Source organism: Pistacia vera, unplaced genomic scaffold (assembly GCF_008641045.1).
Source record: "Pistacia vera cultivar Batoury unplaced genomic scaffold, PisVer_v2 Contig460, whole genome shotgun sequence".
Classification (NCBI taxonomy): Eukaryota; Viridiplantae; Streptophyta; class Magnoliopsida; order Sapindales; family Anacardiaceae; genus Pistacia; species Pistacia vera.
The window spans coordinates 133,356-155,589 of record NW_022196291.1 but is presented as its reverse complement, the minus strand read 5'-3'; the positions used below and the strand labels follow the sequence as shown (position 1 = coordinate 155,589).

General features: G+C 35.6%; 3 protein-coding genes across 4 annotated transcripts; 1 reads left to right on the top strand and 2 right to left on the bottom strand.

The window, feature by feature from the left end:
* Positions 1 to 4,985: 4,985 nt before the first annotated feature.
* Positions 4,986 to 6,819, bottom strand: LOC116145282 (F-box/LRR-repeat protein 2). The gene has a single exon (XM_031430724.1). It carries the CDS (start codon positions 6,734 to 6,736, stop codon positions 5,282 to 5,284), a length of 1,455 nt encoding a protein of 484 aa, XP_031286584.1. The 5' UTR covers positions 6,737 to 6,819; the 3' UTR covers positions 4,986 to 5,281.
* A 2,101-nt stretch (positions 6,820 to 8,920) lies between these two features.
* LOC116145217 (glycosylphosphatidylinositol anchor attachment 1 protein) lies at positions 8,921 to 13,439 on the bottom strand. Of its 2 annotated transcripts, XM_031430645.1 has the most exons (7): positions 13,166 to 13,439; positions 12,761 to 12,951; positions 12,566 to 12,657; positions 12,375 to 12,474; positions 10,887 to 11,742; positions 10,566 to 10,699; positions 8,921 to 9,874 (listed from the first exon to the last, which is right to left on the bottom strand). In XM_031430645.1, exons 2-7 carry the CDS (start codon positions 12,856 to 12,858, stop codon positions 9,016 to 9,018), a joined length of 2,139 nt encoding a protein of 712 aa, XP_031286505.1. In that variant the 5' UTR covers positions 12,859 to 12,951; positions 13,166 to 13,439; the 3' UTR covers positions 8,921 to 9,015. The 2 variants fall into 2 exon arrangements, with proteins under 2 accessions (XP_031286505.1, XP_031286504.1); XM_031430644.1 differs by lacking the exon at positions 13,166 to 13,439 and having other exon boundaries at positions 12,761 to 13,051.
* LOC116145218 (ABC transporter B family member 26, chloroplastic-like) lies at positions 13,396 to 21,954 on the top strand. The gene is made up of 18 exons (XM_031430646.1): positions 13,396 to 13,904; positions 14,027 to 14,154; positions 14,365 to 14,407; positions 14,868 to 14,912; positions 15,037 to 15,159; positions 15,310 to 15,413; positions 15,988 to 16,042; positions 16,126 to 16,196; positions 16,337 to 16,439; positions 16,844 to 17,054; positions 17,781 to 17,854; positions 17,969 to 18,025; positions 18,115 to 18,189; positions 19,071 to 19,145; positions 19,226 to 19,507; positions 19,609 to 19,673; positions 19,750 to 19,810; positions 19,944 to 21,954. Exons 1-18 carry the CDS (start codon positions 13,533 to 13,535, stop codon positions 20,022 to 20,024), a joined length of 2,025 nt encoding a protein of 674 aa, XP_031286506.1. The 5' UTR covers positions 13,396 to 13,532; the 3' UTR covers positions 20,025 to 21,954.
* The last annotated feature ends 280 nt before the right edge of the window (positions 21,955 to 22,234 follow it).

The window sequence follows — 22,234 nt, the reverse complement described above, 5'->3', positions numbered from 1 at the left end:
CCACCTCTGTCTATATATTCTTCTTCTTCTGAGTCTGACTATGACCCACCATACCAAGCCAAGTTCCTAGTAATGCTAGCCTCTTTTCACATTGTAAAAAAGACAAAGAAATGGGAGGTGAAAGATTAGAATCCTATGAGAAGTTCAGTATTATTCTATGCTTTCAAAGACAACCCAATTGTGAAATTATTTTTTGGTCTGATTTGGGTTTGTGGATAAGATTTGTAGCATGTTTATCATATTCCAAATAGCACTAAATTTGTTTATAGTGGAGACAGAATGTGATCATGTTTAAGTAATGTTAATGTCAAGTTCTCTTTGCTTATTCATTAAATAAAAAGATTTCTAGGGATTAGGAGCCTTTAAGAAAGCATATAGTAAAGTCGAACCAAAATTTAAGGTCTTACTTTGTCAGATTGTGTTCATTTTTTTATTGGGTGATTTAAGCTTCAATAATGTTCACTTTAATGGTGCGATTAGATGCCTAGATGAAGTGGTTTTGTTTGCATTTGGTTAATCTCCAATGAAATAACTTCTCCTTTCAGACAATTTTGACTTCAACTCTTGTTGCCATTCAGGTAGCAACATTTTCTGCTAATTTGGACAGACAATGTCCTGATAAAATACCTAAGTTATCTACTTAGAATACAATCTAACTTGGATTTGCCTTTCATAATGATTTCCTATAATGGGAAACATCACATCATTTTCATATTACAAATATGTTACAGTGTATATCAATAGAAAAATTAATACAATACATCAAATATTCCAAGAAATTGTGTTTACTTGGTATCATGATCTAATGTGTGTAAATCTTCATTATATATATGCCAAGTGGTGTTTCGGCCAGTTTACGAATACTTCAATTAATTTTTTAGGACCCTGAAACTACCGACCAAGTAAAAACTCTAATATTTATCCCTGTTAGCAACATTAGAGAAACTCGAACTCAATACATCTTGAGTAGTACACCCAAGAATGTGTCCATTAAATGTATGTATGTCAATCAAATGAACATGCACAAATTTATAGACACAGAATGATTAAATTAATGCACATACACTCATCAAATTAAAGACTTTATTTGTTAATGTTTGATATTTATGAGGTAACCAAATGCTTCAATAAATATTGATGCCTCACTTATCCCATTCATAATCCACATTACTGCAAACACTTTTGAGGCATTTTTATCCTCTCTCCTAGAGTATGGTTTTCAAATAGTAGGTCCATTTTTTTTATTTTTTTTTTGTGTGACAGTGTGAGGATAAGATATGGTGAGCCAAAATAATGTATTTATATAATCAATAATGAAAGAACCAACTCAATACGCATAATATTAATGTACCAACAATCAACAAGTAGATTAATTATATAAATGTAGCCTATCCATGTAGGCATCTGCCACCCTATTTATTCAAATTTCAATTGGTGTTAAGAGTTTCATAAGTCACACACGTAAGGAGGACAGATAATTTAATGGGATTTTTATTGGATTGAATGTTTATTTATTTCTTTCACAAAAAAGATATTTTTCTCATCTTCCTATGGGGATTCTCTTGAAAGAAATATAATTATAATTAATTCATTTAATAATTTGTCAGTCTTTAGTTAAAAACAAACACACGCTGTCTCTTCTGTAAAACATACACAAATAATGAATATTGTGTCAATTTAATTTTATTGAATGAGTAAGATATATATCAAGGTCAGGTGAATTTCAATTTCTTCAGGTGTGGACTTAATCAACCATTAATTTTGATTTGCTGCCGTCAAAATAAAGAGTTGCATAATTGTAAAGAAGAAATTTTGACCCATTTTAAAGGTAACAGTGAAGTCAATGAATGTCACATCTTATTCTTAGAAGAAGCATTAATGATTAATAATATCATGGAGTCAGTAAACAATGTAATAAATTTAACCCAACTCTTTTAACATGAAGCTGTTCTATCACCATCTAAATCAGATTGTTTAATTGAAGGCTGAATGATTTATTATCCCAACTTGGTTTGCTAAATTTATTGATTCCTTTTTTTCTCATGACTCTATTGCATATATATATATTTTTTTTTTCTTTTTTTTTTTTTTATCACGGATGGTGTTAGGGTCAGTTTACATGTATTTTAATTAATCTTTCAAGGTTTTAAAAACTGTCGATCAGGTAAGAATCCAACTATCTACTTTTATTAGTGTTTGGGATAACTCGAACTCAAGAGTTTATAAAACATTATTTTTTTCTTTTTTACTATCAAATCACTTAATAGTGATTAATTCAGTTACATATTTCCCTTCGATAAAAAGTCCAAGTTTTTCTATAATAGTAATAAATTGGAGGTATAGCGAATGGGTGAATAAATAGCAAAGAATTTTATCTTCAACATAATTGACTTACAAAACAAAACAGAAGATTACACACTTGACAAGATCATAAAGAGATAATTGGAGAATTTAATTGAGTTGAATAGAGAAGAGAAGAAACCCGAAAACAGAATCCAATGCTTGTAAAAATGACATCAACACATGGGGTGGCCAAGAGAATCCTAAGTTATTCAACCTGAAAAAATCTATATAAACACTACACTGTCACACTCTCCAATCATCGATTTTTGTACCTTACCCTTGGCCCTCTGTTTTGACTTTTTTTTTTTTCTTACGCGGTTTTAGCCCAAAGTCCATTTTTTTGACCTGCCCGACCTGCCCGTTATTTTCGCGCCAAACCGACTCTTCATCTCCAATCGAAATTTTCGCGCCAGTTTTAGGAATTTGCCCGCGAAACGCGGGGCTATGACGGCTATTTTAAGTTTTTATAGGTATTAATAAAACTAAAAAGTTATTATAAATATAATTTTTATTTCGAAATTTCTGTGAAACATTTTGGAATAAGAAAAGCTAAAAAATAAATTAGGATTGAAAGTTGAGTAGGTGATTGTGTAGAGCTCTGCCTCTGGTATGGCCCCACAGATGGTGGATCTGGACCATTGAAAAGAATGAAGTGGGTAGCGAGGTGATGGGCTTATTTGAGACGTGAAGTTGGTTTACTTTTTGAGGTTGTAAAATGGCCGTTTCAATAACACTCAACTGGGCCTTTCTACTATATGAAGTTTGGGCTGCAGATATTTTTGGTCATAGAATTTCATTGGGTCAATCAGCCTAAAACTAGGCCCAAGTATATAAATATAAAGCTTAAGAGCTGGAGTAAGCTTCTTTTTCTATGGAATCAATTCATAAGGTATAAATTGAACATGGTATCTATTAAATGTTCTGTATTTGTATTTTAATTTTTTATGTTCCATCTCACCTTTAATGCTACATATTTAACAATCCTGATAATAATAATAAGATTTTATTTAGGATAATAGAAGATATATAAATTTGGTACCATAGGTTTGCCCTAATATTGTAATATTGGATTGGTGATTGTTGGTTGATTTAATAATTATTTAGTTAAATAATCACATGAAGGCCCATTAGGAAGAGCAAAAAAGAGGATTGGTTTCAGGTCTCTTCATTGTCTTATTATTATTATCACCTTTGTCAAGTGTATTAAGTTTTGTTTACATCATTCTATTCCATAATTAACTTTAGAATAAGGGCACCTTGAAGTTGATTTAATAGTGCCTAACATTCCCCAAAAGCATAATATGGCTCCACCAAAACAAAAAAGGCATATGAATTAGCAAACACCCACTTTGTAAAAGCTTTTATTTATTCTAACATTGAGTTGAATATAGACTGGTCAAAAGCTTATCCACCACCATTCTTGGATGCTCTTTAATTCTAAGTACAAATCCAATTAGGGCTAAATGGATTATCCTTCGCATGGAAAATCATAGAAATTCCACAATCTCTCTAAAATTTACCCCACATTGTACTTGTTTTACTTGCGGTGTGGAGCCAACTGGGATACACACAGAACTGAGCAGGCAGGCTGGCAGGCAGCCAGCCAGACAGACAAATCAAAACATGTTTTTGAAGATGGCCCATTTCTCAAGTGATAAGGCATTATATTGCTTCTGAGTTGTAAAAACATGAATGATGAATGTCAGAACGATTAAATAAAGAGAGGAAAAATGACATAAACTTATGGCAAACAAGCATGGATGATGATTCTTCATTCAAGTTTTGATGAAAAAGATGATATTCTATAGAGTTTAAAACAAGGAATAATATAGAACTAAAGTTCATTAAATTCTAATCCAAGTCCAATGCTTATGCAACTTTGTAAGGATCTTTAAATTTTATTACCAATAACAAACATACGAACATAAATTGTCCCTTAAATCCTGGTGGGAACTCTAATTCCTCCAGAGTTGTTGATACGGCTCGGCTTTGGATTAATGAAAGTATCCTGAACGACCATCCTACTGCTCTCTATTACATAATGAAAGTCTCTAATAAGAACCTCAAGACTCCAGAGATTCAAATACTATATACTGAATATTGTACAGAAGATACTTTGAAATTGGAGAAGTTTTACTTCATATCTCAAAAGAATCAAAAATAAATTCGCAATGCATCCTGCTTAGAGTTCCCAGATCGTAGGAATATTAATCGCGCTACGTCTCAACACTGGTCTCTTACTCTTGCAGGCATTTTCCAGTTACCAATACCATATGCACAAAAAATTCTCACTTTGCAAGTCTCCACCACATTGTCTATGCCTGCTCCAACCTTGTTACCCAAACTCATATTATCAAGCAGAAAAACATTGACAACAAGTGCAGTTCCCCAATGAGTGGAACTGATTATCATCGATCTCCAGTTACTTCATATTACCAAATTTTCCATCAGCACAAAAATGAATAGGTCTAGTTCTTCTAGTTCCACACAGGGACTTTGATAAATATTAATTCAAAATGATGCCTTACACCTAAAGTTATAACTAATAATGTTGAGACAATGACTCTGAATATAGGAAAATAAAAATAATAACGAGCATTTATAATCAGAGCACTGTTAGATGTATGAGTAGCATCAACAAATTAAAAATGTGATGAATGGTTGTTACAATGTCAATGCCAAGGAAAACACAAAATTAAAATTATATATGTCCTTTTGCCACAAAGAAGAAAGTTTCAACATTGATTGCTGCACATATCTTATTGAAAATATGAACAATGTTCATAAACATAATTATTCAGGCTCTGAAATTGGTTCATTCTATTCCACAGCCACAGAATTATTTACACTAAACTGATAACAAGTTCTGTGATATATACCTGGTTTTCCTGAAATTTCAATAAGTTAAAAAGCCGTAATTTCATCATTTTTCCATCAATCAAACAACCACCTCTATAAATTTACGCGATGCCCATGTCCTTGCAGCATCAGAAAGCTTGTTTTCCTCAACCTCTACACGTCTCAACTGCGGTGAGTTCAGAACAAACGACTCAACCGCCTTAGCTTCAATCCCACAACAATGCATAAGATCAATGCTCTCCAACCTCTTGCAAATCTTAGACATAGAAGCCACTGTCATATTTGTGAGCCGTTTGCACCCTCTCAACTTCAATTCCATGAGATAGTTACAGGAAACTAACATTGCAATGAACTCCTTATCAAGCAACATCTCATTATAAGACAAGTCCAATTTCCTCAACTGCCTCAAATTCTGTCCTAATGTTGCAAGCAACCCCGGTTCTCTTTCAACAACATCACAGTTTATTAGTGCCAATTCTACAAGACCTGAACTCCTAGCAATACCAAGAGTCTTAAGGCCATCTCCAGTGACAAGACAACAACTTTGAAGCCTAAGAGTTGATAGACACCTGAAATTCACAGCCACAGCCGTGAGATGATCGTTGCTAAGGTCTAGCGGTAGGCGAAGATCAAGATTTTGCAAATTACATCTGCGGTTACTCATGAAATGAAGTAAACCATCTCTGCTACAACCATCATATACCAACAGAGAAATTAAAGAATCACAATTCTCAGCTAATTTCAATAACACAACATCAACTATACTCCTACAAGTCCTCAGCTCCACTTCCTGAAGACCCTGCAAGCACTCCATAAAGGACGAAAATGACCCTCCATCTCCAATACCTGAACAGCTTTTTAGCTGCAATTTTTTAAGCCTCTTACAGCTCCTCCATAACAAACCAACACCAAAATCATCCGAACGAATTCCAGATAAAGAAAGACTCTCTAAACCCAATTCTGCATCAATTTCCTCACTTAAACGCAATCCAGTTTCCCTGTAACAATCAAAGTCTCCATCTTGAATACCATCACCATCACAAGCATACAGAGACAGCTCCTTTAAACAGGAAAAGGAAGCAACCCAGTTGAGAAAAAGCGGCCGAGACACAGAAACAGTAATAGAAGTAAGGGAATTACAAGCTCTAGACAGAGAAAGCAAAGAGTTGACAGAGACAGGACCCCCCAAGAAACGGAGGAGTTTAAGCTTAGAATTACAAGAAGAAGAAACAACAAGGAGAAGACTGTCACAGAAAGAGGTGGTGGTAGTTATTGGTTCAGAGGAAGAGAAAGCAAGAGAAAGAGAAGAAAGAGAAGGGTAGTGAGAAAGAAAAGACGATAAAGAAGAAACAACCGAGTTATGAGGGATGAGTTTGAGAGAAAGAGACGTCCTTGAAGTCCTGTAAAGATGAAGCCAACGTTTAGAAACTAAACAAACGGATAAAGAAGACGATGATGAAGAAGAAGATGATGGTTTTGCAGGTAATCTTGTGAAGATTTCTTGTAAAAGCTCATCACATAAAACGGCATCCATATTTTGGAGCTCAAAGTATGGAGAATTCTATAGAGTTTGAGCGAAGCCGCGAAGGTTGTCTGCTTCTTACTATTTCTTTCTGGTTGTTATCAGAGGAGAGAAATATATGAGTTGTTTTTTCAATTTTAATATTTATAAGGTGAGAGAGTTATTATTGTTATTGGTTAAGCGCTATTTCAAGTGCGTGTAAAACAATTTCTTGTTAAAGTAAAAGGAATGTATGAAAGAAACGAAGAGGACGCTTTTCCTGTAATTAATTCAAAAGCAAAATATTCTCAAGCAACTTCAAAGTGAAACCATTCCATTTGTTTCACCTATTTAAACATTGAAAAACTAACACACCCCTTTTTTTTTTTTTTAATCTTAATTCCACAATCACAAATTCAAAATTAAAGATTAAAAAAATTATAATAATGCCACCCCCTTTCCAATGAGGCATGACATTAAATAATAAAATATTAAAATGGGATAATTTATTTTTCTTGTAATAGAGACAACAGAAGAGAGAAGTGTCTCTGCCTAATTTAGTTAAACAAGTGTGTTTTTCTTTGGTTTTGTACTGTAATATTAGGCGCGTGATTACGCAATCCTTTTGGGCGATTGGTGACGGTGTTTGGTCTACGTGGATTGCATAGCCGGCTACGCCACCTCTTACCAATTTTTATCTACCGCAAAAATAGATAGATATATTTATCCAATAAATATTAAAACAACAATTAAAAAGGAAATATTATGAAGAAAGGATTCAGTATCAGATTCTCAAGGATACGGATAAACACTACAATTCATTCATCTAAATTAAGTATCTTAATTTAAGCCCTTCACACTGAAACTCCAAAGTCTTATTCCCCACAAACCAAATCTTAAAAATAAATTATGATTCTGCTTGATCTTAGATTGAAATCCAAGTATTCAGTTTTTTTTTTTTTTTTTTTTTAATGGGTTGCTGCTCACATGTTATAATTCTCTAAGGGATATTTTTAAAATTAATGATGGGTTGAGGTAACAGCCGTCCATTCATTCGTTTTAGTTTGTCTACTTGCATATTCTTGTTGTTGCATATGTCGTCACGTTTTCTAGTGATTTCCAAATTCCAATTTCCAATCCCACCCAGCCAAATACATAAACGTGCCAAAACTCCCACCTCTACTCACTCATCACCACAGTGTGAAATACAAACACAAAGCTCCAACACCATAAAACAAAATTGTGATATATTTGATAAATCAAGATTCTCTCCCAGGCCATGAATGTGTAAACATGGCTTTGATAAATGGGATTATGTTTGACTAATCAACATAAAAGTTGATGTTTCATGGCATTTAAAGCTATGACAATCTTCTAGCATTTGTCACAGATTCCTTAAGTGGTGTATAGTATACTTTTAACCATCAATCACAACAAAAACGAATAACGTTCTTATCAAACGCATTATTTCACATCAGCAAGGCACCTCGTCCTCATCAATCTTTTTCTACTTCTACTTTAATTAATTTTTAACAACGTTGTCAGCAACTGTTATGCTACAAGAAAGGGGCATATTTGTTCATTCCCTTTCACTCTAAAGAAAATGTCTACATGACAAAACTTAAATGTACATGTTTTATATGTCCAGTTACAGCATTCACACACACATAGATACACACGTGTGAGACCAAGGGAGCAGATATGTTATTATACAAGAGCAAGCAAACTCATATAGCTAACACACACACACACACACGTGCTCAGCATGACAGTGAATTATCTTCCCACAATCTAGTCAATTTGAGATATCAGTCTCTAGCTCTGAGTTGGTTAGGTTATTGATCTATTTAAATGTACCAATTCAAGCTACAAAGTCACACACAGCTCATTCTGAGTGAAGTGATCCAACTCATAGATATATCAAATGATTGGGGTCGTTAACAATTTGTTTCAATCAACTAGCTACATCAACCCGGGATTGTTAAATCATTTGCTTTGATAATAATTTTTAACACATCTTTTAGAAGGCTAATATTATATAGTCGAGGCATGTAGTGCCTTGATTGTAATCCTGTCCACTAACGAACCTTTGCCAATGGAAGCCCCTTAATTTAACATTAAGAGTGCAGTATGGCCTCAGATACGAAAAATCACACAACTGAGAAGACCTATGTCTCTAGATGTGGCTCAAATCTACATACCAACATGCAAGTCAGATAAGAAGATATATAGATCGAATTAAAATGCCCAGGATCTTCTGATTTGTAGATCTAATAAATCATTAACGTACAGACAAAATTGACTAACACGTGTTAACAAGGATGAAGTAAAACGTGAACACATAATACCCAGCAAGGAAGGTGGACCATACCGATATAGAGGTAAGTAGCACTGTTCCATGCCCAAAGGGACTCTACCCAATTCCAGAAGTCACCAGCATTGATGCCACTGTAACCTTCAAACATACCCTTCAATATAAAAAATGTAGCTGGGGGGAAACTGATAACCCCAAGAACCAGATTGCAAATTGCCCTTGAAAATCTTAGGAATCTCCCGCCTCTGACATCAAGTTTCAGAGGATGAGCCATCAGAGATGTTGGGACCATTAGTAAAGCCCCAATTTCTGCAGTAGCAAAATTTATGACAGACATGAGACACAAGCCAATGAAGAAAGATGAGATAGTCACTGATTTCAAGATAGCCCATTCTTCTTGAGGTTGAAGTCCACACAATTGAGAAAATGGAGAACCCAAAATCCATTTTAAGATTACCAGGCTGAACACTGAAAGCAGAAACCAGACGTGAAAGTTGGTTGTTGGGGTGCAGTTGGGTATTTGGGAGATGAAATATGGAAATAAAGACACCATAGCACCCCATAAGTGTACTATAAACACTCTTTTGGCTGAATTAAGCCATTTCCATGATCTGAGTACACTACCAAGCTCATCATCAGCAGCAGACTTTTCTTTCTCAGAAGTAGGAATCAAATTAAGAGTCTCAGCATAGAGAGATGCTGCAACCACAGGAAGTGGTGCTACAAGGAGAGCAAAAGCGATCATGTAGACTCCAACTGACACAAACTTACTAGGAGATGTTAAGAGGTACAGGAAAAATGATTGGTGAAACTTCTCGAGGAGGTTATTTACTGATCGTATAACTCCTTCAATCAACCTGAATCAAGCAATGGGAAAACTTTCAGCTCAAAATGACAAAAAATGTGTGAATTATCTACCTTTTAATGGATAAAAATGGATGCAAATATCCAAATCATGGCAATGTAAGACACAAACAAGAGAAGTATCATATGCTATATTTCATCATATTAATTATTTCTCTGGAATTGAGGATACTTACCCCGCCAAAAAAAAAAAAAAATACAACTCAGCTTAAAGATATTTTCTCTTTAAAAAACTAATTATATTATCAAACTAACCCCAACAAGGTAAGAAAAAAATTGACGACAAAAATAAATTACCAAAGAGAAAAACCACCTGATTAAAAGGCAACAAATAAACAAATCATATTAGAGAGAGAAAAAAAAATATACATGGTTAATAGCAATTATAAACATACAAGGTATGATTCAGCCTTTTTTATGTTGAAATAAACAAACCCAAAGCCCCAGGCCCCCAAGAACCACATAGGTTGAGATTTAAGAAAAAGAGAAATTTTCACTTGAGCCAGTAGTGCCTTAAACCCAACTTAGTAATAGAAATTTATGTTGTGTAAAAAGCAATACCATGTAGCAACATTTATTGAAACCTTCACCAATACTCTCTAATCATCATACCACCAGAATGCATTGACAGTAGAAAATCCAAGTTAAAGGAGAAAAAGGGAAGAAGTCTCAAAGAAAACTGACCGGCCACCTTGTAGAAGGAAGTCATTGCGCCTGTCCTTGTTATTAAAAGAAACTCTAGGTGAAATTTCTAAAGTTATTGCATCGACTTGGTAATCACGAAAAGCACCATGGGGACCCGTGGGAACACCAATTGCCTAAAAGAGGAAAAAAGTATATATAAAGCATAAGCAAATACCCAGTGGTCAAAGAGAACTGCAAACAAAAACATTAGATGCAACAAAAAGTAACAAATATCCAGCAAAGACCCCCTCCCCCAGTGTGTGCATGCATGAGGAGGAGAGAGAGAGAGAGAGAGAGAGAGAATGCTGAAGAAATAACTACCTGATAATATAATGAACTTGCAAGTGTAGCAGTGCCTTCAATATATTCTGCGACTGGGATACCGAATTTCCAATCAGGATTCAAGCTTTTCACAAATTTTCCCAGTGATTCAAATATTTCACCCAAAATCTTCAGCCATTTGGAGTTAAGTAGAGACCAAACTTTCTCCACCTTTACATGATAACCTTGCCTATGTACAGCTAAATAATTCACTATGTTGATCAGGTCCAAGTTTGGCATCTGGCCATTGGATGCCTCAGCAAAAATACTAAGAGTGTCCTCGACTTCATTTCTATAAACAACCTTCAAGACCAGGGCAGCAGCCATAGTCCCAGAGCGCCTAAATTCATAGGATATCTTTCTTTCTAAATTTGAGTTTTCTTTCAAATCCAATATATAACTGCCATCATGACACAATTCCGTATTCAGTGAGCTCAAATCACTAAAGACTGGAGTGTGATAATCTCTTAGCCAAGCAGCAACAGCAGCATATTCTCCATACTGAGAATCGGCGACAAGCCATATAATATCTTTGGCCAGCCAAGTAACTTGGGTAAGCAAGGAAAATACTGAGTATGCAATGCCCAAGGGCAAGGCCTCTTGCAAATCACCATTGACAGAATTATAAGGAGTCATCAAGACTATAGCTTCCTTCCCATCACCACGAGGAGCTCTTATTACTCCAACAGTGTTTACACCATAAGATGCACAACTAAAGTTCTCCTGTATCATCCCAGCATCAGGGCTAGAGAAAAAATGCAGTGGATGAAACTCGTTTGGCTGAGGGTGGAATTTGTGATAATTAACTTCAGCACCCAAGTTGGACATATACTGGGCTATGAGTCTTCGACTTTCTCTGTCATAAAAAGCAATATAAAACACAGAATTGCATCAATGCCTTTTCTTTTATGATTTTACAACACAAAAAGAAAATCATGAAGATAACAGTTCAAACAGAAATCTTCAAATGAATACCAGCACACCACACACCACTCACTAGTGTGCTTCATTAAAATTATAAAACATAAAACCAATAGAGTAGAAGTTAACTAAATGGCAAGTCACACACCCTTAAGAGAAATAATGGCGTTTTAAGAACTACCACAAAAAGAAGACATCATATTTGTCCAGCTAATTTTGGAAGCATCAGGATAAGAAAATCCCTAATTACCTCAACAAGCACACTACCACTTAAAACTCTCCAATCACACTCACAGCTACCCTCACAATCAGAGATTAAAACAAAAACCTTTCAACAGAAATCTAAATAAACAAGCCAAGCACCCACAAACATTTCAAACTAAAAGTTAAGGAGTTTTCTACAAAACTCAGATTCAAGCACTAGCAGCCCTAAAATATATTTGAACCAATTTTTGGAGCTAGAAAAACAACCCCATTAACAGTTTAGCAAATTAAGTCAAAAAAAGAAGTGAGGCAAAGTGAGTTAAAATGAAATTTAATTTCTCAAACAAAGTACAAATGACATACATGGCTGCAGTGGAAGGTTTAGAATATAAGCTAGTGATATCCTTTATCAATTTATTTGCCTCAGAAACTTCCTGATTAGAGAGCATGGAACTCGCAGAACCTGTAAAACAATATCAGCAAACATGACTAACAAAAAAAAAAAAAAAACCATTAAATAAAAAAGATACAAATGATGGAATCCAGTCAGTGACCTGGCATGAGCGCGTTTTCGGAAATGTAGGTGTTTTTGGCAAGAACAGGTAAGAGTAACAGAGCCAAAACTCCTGCCGTACAGCAAACTACGCTGAAACCCACAAAAATGAGAGAAAAAAGAAAGAGTTTAACTAAATGAGACAAATAGGAAAAATGAAAGAGTGAAAATAAGAGAGTTATAGTGACATCAGTACCTGACGAGGAGACTGTGTGAGATGAGCAAGACTCCCAGACGCACGATTGGCCTTTGTCTCGTCTTAGGAACTTCGCTCTGAACCTTAGTGCCGGCCATGATTAATCCAGAACGAACAGAACAATGATATTATGAAATGCTTGTTGCCACTAGTCAGGCGCCAATTTGCTTCATAGTTGATCCAATACAAAACTAAAGATAGAGATTGGAGAATTGTCAAGAAAAGCTTATTGTTGAAAATGGAAACACAAATCAGAGAATCCACTTAATTTGAAGATCAAGAGCTCAAATCCTGGGTTTATCAGTTGAAACTAAAATTAGAAAAAAAAATAACAAATATAGGTCGTGGAAACACACAATTGTTCGAAATGTAAAGAAAAGACAAAAGGGAAAAAAAATCACTTGCCTGAGTAGTAGCGACGACTGACAAGACGACCGAGAAGATGTGTAGAGACGAGAGATGATGGAGCAGACCGTCGGATTGGAGGAAGGAACCGGGAATAAGATTTGTTTTAAGCCCGAACTGAGGGAATAAAACGAGCCAGCCCAATAAGGTCCAATGGGCCAATCGGGTCGGCAACGATTTGGACTTTCGGGTGAGGAGAATCACCTCCTGAGGCAATCAGTTCAGTTTAGCAGACTGGATGGACAGCGTCCATGGCATCTGTTCTACCTCGGCTTGTTTACGAAGTCCCAAAATAAAAATCGCCCACCAAAAATGTTACTGGTTGTAAATTACGGAAACAGCCCTTTCCTGCTCTAATTTACACCCGATGGCCACCGCTCACTTGAACCTCCATGCACTCAACAAATCGCGCCCCATTTTCATCCCCCAAACGCAACGTTGTGGAAACAAACACCAATTCCCTACCACATTTCTCAGTAACAAACCGCGGCAGTTGTTCAAAATTTCAAATTCAGCATTTGTGGACCGACTATCAAACAGAAACATAGACGAAGACAAGAACGTTAAAAAATTCTTAGAGTTTCTCAAGAATTGGTGGAACTTAACTGATGCTGAGCAAGTCGAAAGCGTAACCTCGAAACCAATTACTGTGCGGATTGCGCTTTGCAGAATGTGGACTTTGATTGGACACGAACAGTGGCTTCTCTATATTGCAGTCGCTGCCTTAATTGTTGCAGCGGTTTGTTTCTTTTGCTTAAATTCAGCTCTGATTTACTTGCATTTAGGAAATTTTAGAATATAGAATTGTTGGATTGTTTTTATATAAGATCATTCATTTGGTCTAAGTATATTATGCTGCAGGTTTCAGAAATCTCAATGCCAAGTTTATTGGCAGCGTCTGTATTTTCTGCTCAGAGAGGGGAGACCATGGTGTTCTTGAGGAGCTCGAGATTCTTGCTTATGTTGTGTGTCACTTCGGGGATATGCAGGTTAATTTTTTTATAGTCAAAGTATTATTGTAGCAACTGTGAAATATATTGATATAAGACGCTGCAACAACCAGTTAGTTTTCTTTGATTTCTGAATGTTATGGAACTATAGGATCAGTTTCAAAATATAATCTGCTACCATTTTCTACATCTGTAAATTTTTTGATTGAGGTGCCCGATTGGTTTTGTCTAATTTTCTTTAAATTACAGTGGCTTACGAAGTGGCTGTTTTGGTATTGCAAATATGATCCTGGTGAGGATTTACAACCGTTTTCATTTTATTCTCAAGTATGTATTTTTTCTTGTTGGTTTTTGAATTTTGAGAAGCTGTGAGACATTTAGTTTTCATCTCGTCATACTTGTGAATGTGGTGATAGCTTGTTATTTTTTTGGATAAAATAGATTGAATAGTTGGTGGATTCAGATAGATCTCTTAATCAAAACATAGTGAAGGTCTTTCCTCATTGACTTGATGATCTTATTTGATTTAATCAGACATTTTTTCCCAAATTATACGTGATTAGTATTTCTGCTTGCTGACTGATCAAACATTCTTTGCTGTTGATCAATTTTTTCTACTTCCTTCTGTGGAATTCATACCTTTTGTAATTACCAGATAGTATTCATTACTTTGACCATCATCAAGTGAATTAATCTTGTCTGGACAAATCTTAATGTGACATCAAATTGGTGCCTCCCACTACATTTCTCAGGTGAAGCGTCTTAGGGAATCTCTGTATTCAGCACTTGTTTTTCAGGTGGGGGTTAGTTTATTGATTTTTATTACTATTGAGATGCCATTTGTATTTCTCAGGCATGTTAGACATCTATTTATTTTTTGGGCATCATTAATATTCTATGGTGGCATCACCTTTGATGTAGGATATAATCTTTTTCGAGACAGAAGCAGTTGGTGTTCTGACAAGTAGACTTGGAGCAGATTGTCAGCAGCTGTCCAACGTGATTGGAAATGATGTTAATTTGATATTGCGCAACTCTCTTCAGGTTTCTTTTGTTTATGTCTTTTCTTTTTCTTATAAAACTGCTCTTTCCTTTCCTTTCCTTTCCTTTCCATTCTCATTTCTTTTTCATTTTTTGGTCATTCAACTTAGAATTTGATTGACAATTATTTCTTTCATTTTGTTTATAATGTAGGGGATTGGTGCATTTATTAACTTGCTGGTTTTGTCTTGGCCTCTCGCATTATCAGCATTGGTGATATGCTCTGTTCTGTCTGCAGTCTTTTTGGTTTATGGCCAGTGAGTATTTCTCCTCCCCCCATTTGATAGACGTCTTAGATTTGTCTTCCATGCTCAAATATTTCTATCTGGAGAATCCGATCATAAGAAAAAAAAGAAAAAAAAGAAAAGATACTTGCTGATTAATTTATGTGTCATCTAAATTTTCTTATTAGAAAGTAAATTGAAAAATCCTTATTGAATTTCTTCCTCTGATTATTTGTGGTGTTAATTAATTCTTCTTCTGAACCAAAAAGTTATGGTAGTAATTTGTTGAAATGCCTATTTTATATATATATATATATATATATAAGACACATTCATTGCACTTGTATTTATGTCCTAAGATTTGAAATATGAACTTTATTCTTTCAATGTTCTGTTTGCATGGAAAAATTAAATTCCTATTTACTTGAATTGAGTATAATAGCTTTCCAATTAGTTGTAAGCAGGTTGAGCCAATGAATATATCATATTGTATATGCATTTCTTTATATTAATTGCTTTCAACAGCTTTGGGATATTTTAGTCATTTTGGTTAAGGGTCTGTGTTTGATTATCCGCCAGTGTTACTAAAGCCAGCTGTGTTTCATAGGTACCAAAAGAAAGCTGCAAAGTTAACTCAAGAGTTCAACGCACATGCCAACGAGGTGAATCAGGACTGATTTAAATTGCCACTCCAAAATCAGCATCTTGAATAAGATCTTTACTGTACAGTTATGTTTAAATGTAGGTTGCACAAGAAACACTTTCTATGATGAGAACTGTTCGGGTTTTTGGAACAGAACATAAAGAACTTGGCAGGCAATATTTCTTATCCATAATCTGTTCTTATGTTTCTCCATGATTAATGCACTCACAAGCAACAAATTGATACCCAGAGAATGGATGTATGTGTTGTTCTGCATAATCACGTCAAAATGATCTGTGTCATATGGTGTTAGGTTCAAACAATGGCTGGACAAGCTTGCTTCTATTGGAATTTATGAAAGCATGGCTAATGGATTGTGGAATATGAGTTTTATGACTCTTTATCGTTCAACACAGGTTTGAAAACCCACAAGTTCTTTCGTTAAAATATGTGCTTTTCCTTTATATAGTTCCACTGCATCCAGTTCTCTTCTCTAAGTTTATTTGGTTGTTAATTAAACTAGTGACATGAAATTCCTATCCCAAAGAACAATGACATGAAATGAATTGAGTGTACAGCTAGGGCACCTCGTATTTTGTCCTACTCTAGCACTTTTTTATACGTTAAAAAGATCAGGAGAAATGAAAAGCTTCTTTTTGGGGTTTTTCGTTCACTAGCATTATGCTTAAAGAAGAAGGTTAGAAGAGATGAGTCGTCTCTTTTCTGAAAAGTTAGCTGATAAATTTCTTAGTCTTAGTAAGTTGATGGTGAAGAAAAGAGCGATTCTGGTCCAATTTTGATAATTTAACTGATTTTGTAGGTTATTGCGGTGCTTTTAGGAGGAATGTCTATCTTGACTGGTCATGTATCTTCTGAGCAGCTCCTTACATATGTATTGTACTGCGAGTGGTTGATTTATGCAACCTGGAGGGTGGTGGACAATTTATCCTCACTACTGCGATCAATTGGAGCAAGTGAAAAGGTCTTCCAGTTAATGGATCTTCTGCCCAGCAATCAATTTTTATCAAAAGGCAAGCAATGTCTTGTAATTTCTTGGACGGGAGGTTCTTGAAGATCATCATAATCTTTTTTAGATTAATGAGCATTTTTCTTGTATTACACGGATTAGCTTCATTGATAGACTTGCCATGGAGACTAATTTTTTAGAATATTTTTTGTTCCGGAGAAGAACTAAATTCTTTGATTATAATCTGCACTGTTTCACCCTTTATCATTTTGCAAAATGTGAATTCTACTAGATATTGCTTAATAGGAGTCTACTACATTATTATTATTTTTTTATTTGTGAATTGCAATGTGTTGAACTGCATTTAGATTTCAGTTTAGTTCCTGAATGACTGATACAGAGTACTATGGAGTAATAGGTCCATATGTACTTGCATTATAGATATCTGAATTCTACATATTGGTGTTAGCATTGGTGGTTATTATGTATTTATTCACTTCCAGTTAAAATTAAAATTTTATCTTATATATTTTGGTTGGTTGATTTTTATTTTGACTTATATGAGAGTCCAATCTGGGATGGAAAGGTCAAACCCACTAATAGACGGACAAAACTTCATTTGGGTTCAAATCCTACCGAGTGGGTCCACTAGAAATTTGAAGTTGTTGCAGAAAGAACTAGTTGGCTATGTGATTTTTGCTCCCAATTTCTAGTTCATCGTATGGCCATTTATATTACCTTTATTGATTTTGTATACGTTTAATTTCATAGTTCATTCTGCTCTATGCAGGAGTAAAGTTGCAGAGGCTGATGGGGCATATACAATTTGTGAATGTATCATTCCATTATCCTTCAAGGGCAACAGTATGCCTTCATACTTTTCATCTACTTTTTGGTCTTTGGAGGTGTGGGTTGGGAGAGGTTTTTCAGGATGTGATAGAACTCATTGAGCTTTACTAACATCTGATTTTCAAACAGGTGCCCGTTCTAGATCATGCATGCCTCACTGTAGAAGCAAATGAAGTGGTTGCAATCGTGAGATATCTTTGTGTATCTATTTTTATCTTTACCTTAAATGACAGAAAAAAGATATGGGACTGACTTGATGCCTTTATTTTGCCAAGGTTGGTCTAAGTGGCAGTGGAAAAAGCACATTTGTTAATCTTTTACTACGTCTCTATGAGCCAATTAGTGGTCAGGTATACTCTACTCCAACAAGTAGATTTGGTAACTAATTGATTGAAATATTTATTTTTATGAATCTCATGTACGTTTGGAAACACAATTTCATTGCTCGTCTGTGTTGCGAAGCAAGCATAACGTATTTAACCTTATAAACAACCCCTCCTCACCAACATCAGCTTTTGCATATCTTTTTATCCATTGCAATTTTGCATTCCAGTTGTTTTAAAGGATGGTCTATTTGGAGAGGCATTGAGATTCTTGTAGAACCATTTTTTCCATAGTTAATGCTTGCTATTTACTAAATTGCATTTTGAAAGAAGAAGGCATATAATCAATCCAACGCAAAGTAGGATAGAAATTATAAGCTTGCAGAATAAGATTTTCAACATCATTTACCCAATGACTTTTGCCATAAAATCACTGAAGTACAACATTTTCCAAGTAGTAAATACCATCTAGAATGTTGAGAAATTGTCAATAAAAACCCTGAAATCCCTTGTTTGCTTTCAGTGTGAGCATGACAGGCGTGCAGGGGATTATTTGACTATTTTTCAAGTTGGGAGACTGAATTTTTTAAAATCTGATATGGACCATGCCATAGCAAATATAAAACTTGGTGTGGTCAATGGGAATTATAAACCAACTCAAAAAGCATGTGAATCTAGCTTCTAAGTTTCGGTTTTACTGCTAATTGGCAGTAGTTCGAATTTATTGTATGGACTAATCTGAAATATTGTTTCTTGTTTTTCTCAATGTTTTTCATCCACAATGGACTTTTCATGATGATGAAACCTTCCCTATTGTTTTCTGAATATTGGAATGCACCAAATTCATTCACTCGTTTTCAGAGTGGTATAAGAACAGTTCTCACATGCACAAGTATTCCTATTCACAGATACTTATTGATGGCTTCCCACTAAAGGAGCTGGACGTCAGGTGGTTGAGAGAAAAGATCGGATTTGTTGGACAGGTTCAACCACATATCATGTGATATATGAAACTAACCTGCAAAGGCTGTACAAGTTTTTTCTAAACTCTAATTCAACTCAGGAACCCCATCTGTTTCATATGGATATCAAGTCAAATGTTATGTATGGTTGCCCAAGAGATCTTAAGCAGGAAGACGTAGAATGGGCTGCAAAGCAGGCTTATGCTCATGAATTCATCTTATCTCTTCCTCATGGTTATGAAACCCTTGTTGATGATGATTTACTTAGTGGAGGGCAGAAGCAGCAAATTGCTATTGCCAGAGCCATACTTAGAGATCCTGCTATTCTAATTCTCGATGAAGCTACCAGTGCTCTGGATTCTGAAAGCGAACACTATGTCAGGGTAAGTACTCCCATTTTCCAAAAGAATCGAAACTAGATATGTTATAGATTCAGCTAGCTCAGGCTTGTGAAATTCTCATCAAGGCTTTTATCAATCTTTAGGGGGTTCTACATTCGCTCAGAAATGACAATGAAACAAAAAGAACCATTATTATCATTGCACATAGGTGAGTTTTCTTGCTTCATCAGTTCTTGTTCTGATTTTCAAAGATGATTTGCGAATTGAGGAATAACATTTTGCAGGCTCTCTACCATAAAAGATGTTGACAGAATTGTTGTAATTGACGGTGGCCAGATTGTTGAGGTAGCAGTTTTTGTCTTGCTTTTTCAAAATAACTTTTAGTGTATCGTTACTCAATATTGCTAACTTGTATTGCTAACTTGTATACATGCAAGTTACCCAATAATTTTTGCACTTACGAATTGTGCATGCACAGATAGGCAACCATCACGAGCTCCTTCACAAGAATGGATTGTATGCGCGGTTAGTGAAAGCTCAAACAGAATCCTGGGATTGAATTATGAATTTAATCCCATCAACACAGCCGTGCTTGAAGACCACTATGGGTTTACAGTGCCACCCCTGAGGTTTGGCACGAAACGCTTTTTCCTTTGACTTTAGGAAACTAACGCTGTCATCTCAAATAGTGTTTCTTGTCAGTTAAATATAACGAAATGTTGAAGGTGCTATCAACCATCTCAGTGCAGTTAGATGTTTGTCAAATCTCCTCACTAATTAGTGGCCAATCATCATTCCAAAGCTATACCTACCTCTAATGGGATATCTCGTTATAAGCTTGCTGCTTGAGCTAGAGGATGTTTTCAAGGGCATTTCTCTAGATAAATATGTAATTTGGATAATTTGAAGTACATTGATGTATTGATTTATTAACATAATTTGTGTACAACAAATGGCCGATCGTAACAACTTTTCCTAAAAGAAGATCCACAGTTCCCATTGATCTAACGTTGTCACCACTTAGAGGATGCATCCCAAGACTATCTCCATCTATCGGACCTTCTTGCCATACATGGTTCACCGTCATCATGTTCTTTGGAAGCACGATGGTTGCGTAAATAATCATCTCATTATCAGCAAACTCTGCTTAAATCTTTTGAACCTCAAAAGTCAAGACCAGTCAAAGAACCCTCTTCCAATTGCACTGTAACTTGTGATGAGAGAAGTATAAGCATGCAAGATTCCTTTAGGGTTTGTATCGGCTACAAGAGCCTGTGAACCGATCATGCCTTCTCCAGTTGGGTTTATGGCCCAAGCAACCCATCTCTCTGGGTCAGTTCCTCAACGTACGACAAGCTAAGTCGAGAGTGTTGGTATCCTGGTTGTAGTTCCAGTGAAGATGATAGTTGAAAGCCTCAAGGTCCTTGCATGCACGATAAGTGTTGTGATTATTGGAGAAAGTGTAGGTGTTGCATGTTTGAGCGGAAGCGGGTGAGATCAACGAAGAAAAAGTAGACTCAATGAGAACAAAGCGATGCAAAAGTAAGCAGCCATATTGTTTGAGAAGAGAGAAAAAGAAAACAGGGAATAAAATCGGAGGAAGAAAACAAGAATGGAAACCTAAATTAAGTTTTTAAATGGTGAGAATCACAGGAATAGAGAATTTTATCAGCCTCTCGCCCCTCTCCAAACTTTCGAAGTTGAACCGTGAATAATGGAGACTGAAAGACAAGGGATCAGTGCTTGGTAAGATGGGTCGACAACCTTCTTTAACATACTGTTTCATCACAGCGTCCACCAGATCGGTGACGTGCTTTCCAACGGCATCACCACCCTTACGGCAACGAAATCACCCTGTATCATAACGTTGAACAGCAACTTCTTCAACCTAGGCCTCTCCGCCACCGCAGCCATTGATCTTTCCGGTGAAGTTAACATGATAACTTTAGATAAATTTATGTGTAAGTGTAAAGGTTTTCTGGACCGAAAGATTGAGAATGTGAAAAGGAAAGTGTGTAGAGGTTGATTTACGTGAGGTTTAAGTATTTCTAGGTTTTCATAGGCTGCATGGATTCTAGGAGCTTATGTTGGGTAGGCTTTTTAATTACAATAAAACAGAGATAGGTTCCTAATTAAGTTTAATTTAAGTACAAATAATTATACATGATGACATTCTCTCTTAACAATAAATTATCAAAAGAAAAAAGGAAATTAAGGAAACAAACGACATTATTGGGTGCGTGAGGATCAAAGATGCTCAAGGGCTTCGCTAGAGAAATCTCCAGGCTGAGGAACTTGTTGATGAGGAAGACCTTTCACAATTCCTTGCTCAACTTCTTTTATTACCGATTTACTTGTAGCATTAATGTCATTCCTCTCTCTCTTCTCTCCTGCACTACTAGCTGCCTCATCCACCACGCCTTTAACTTCCTTTGCTACTTTCTTATCGTTCTCGGAGGAGTTTTTGGCTTCTTCTCTGTTGTTCCAGCTCTGAGTATCCATGGCTGCCTCACACTCACAAAAGCAATAACCGGCCTTTCCCTTTTAAATGATTTTTGTGTTGATAAATATGCAAGCCCGGTTCTTAATTATTCTTTGTAAATTTTGTTGCATGCAGAATTTGTCATGTGTCACGTCCATTATGCAACATTTGTACTCATTTTGCCACGTGTTTTGTAAATGATAAGTAAAGTGCTTCAGCTCATTGGGAGAGACATCATAGAGAAAGTTTTATATTGTTTAATTTTTCATAATTTAAGGATGATAATA

What these genes read in the sequence shown, in the direction of transcription:
- LOC116145282 (XM_031430724.1), bottom strand. Translation starts at nt 6,736, where the DNA reads ATGGATGCCGTTTTATGTGATGAGCTTTTACAAGAAATCTTCACAAGA.
- LOC116145218 (XM_031430646.1), top strand. Translation starts at nt 13,533, where the DNA reads ATGGCCACCGCTCACTTGAACCTCCATGCACTCAACAAATCGCGCCCC. An exon ending in CAATCAATTTTTATCAAAAG is followed by an intron (nt 17,055 to 17,780) that starts GCAAGCAATGTC and finishes TGCTCTATGCAG; the next exon opens with GAGTAAAGTTGCAGAGGCTG. An exon ending in AAAGCGAACACTATGTCAGG is followed by an intron (nt 19,508 to 19,608) that starts GTAAGTACTCCC and finishes ATCAATCTTTAG; the next exon opens with GGGGTTCTACATTCGCTCAG.
- LOC116145217 (XM_031430645.1), bottom strand. Translation starts at nt 12,858, where the DNA reads ATGGCCGGCACTAAGGTTCAGAGCGAAGTTCCTAAGACGAGACAAAGG. An exon ending in CGAAAACGCGCTCATGCCAG is followed by an intron (nt 12,475 to 12,565) that starts GTCACTGACTGG and finishes ATTGTTTTACAG; the next exon opens with GTTCTGCGAGTTCCATGCTC. An exon ending in AAACCTTCCACTGCAGCCAT is followed by an intron (nt 11,743 to 12,374) that starts GTATGTCATTTG and finishes TTTTTATGACAG; the next exon opens with AGAAAGTCGAAGACTCATAG.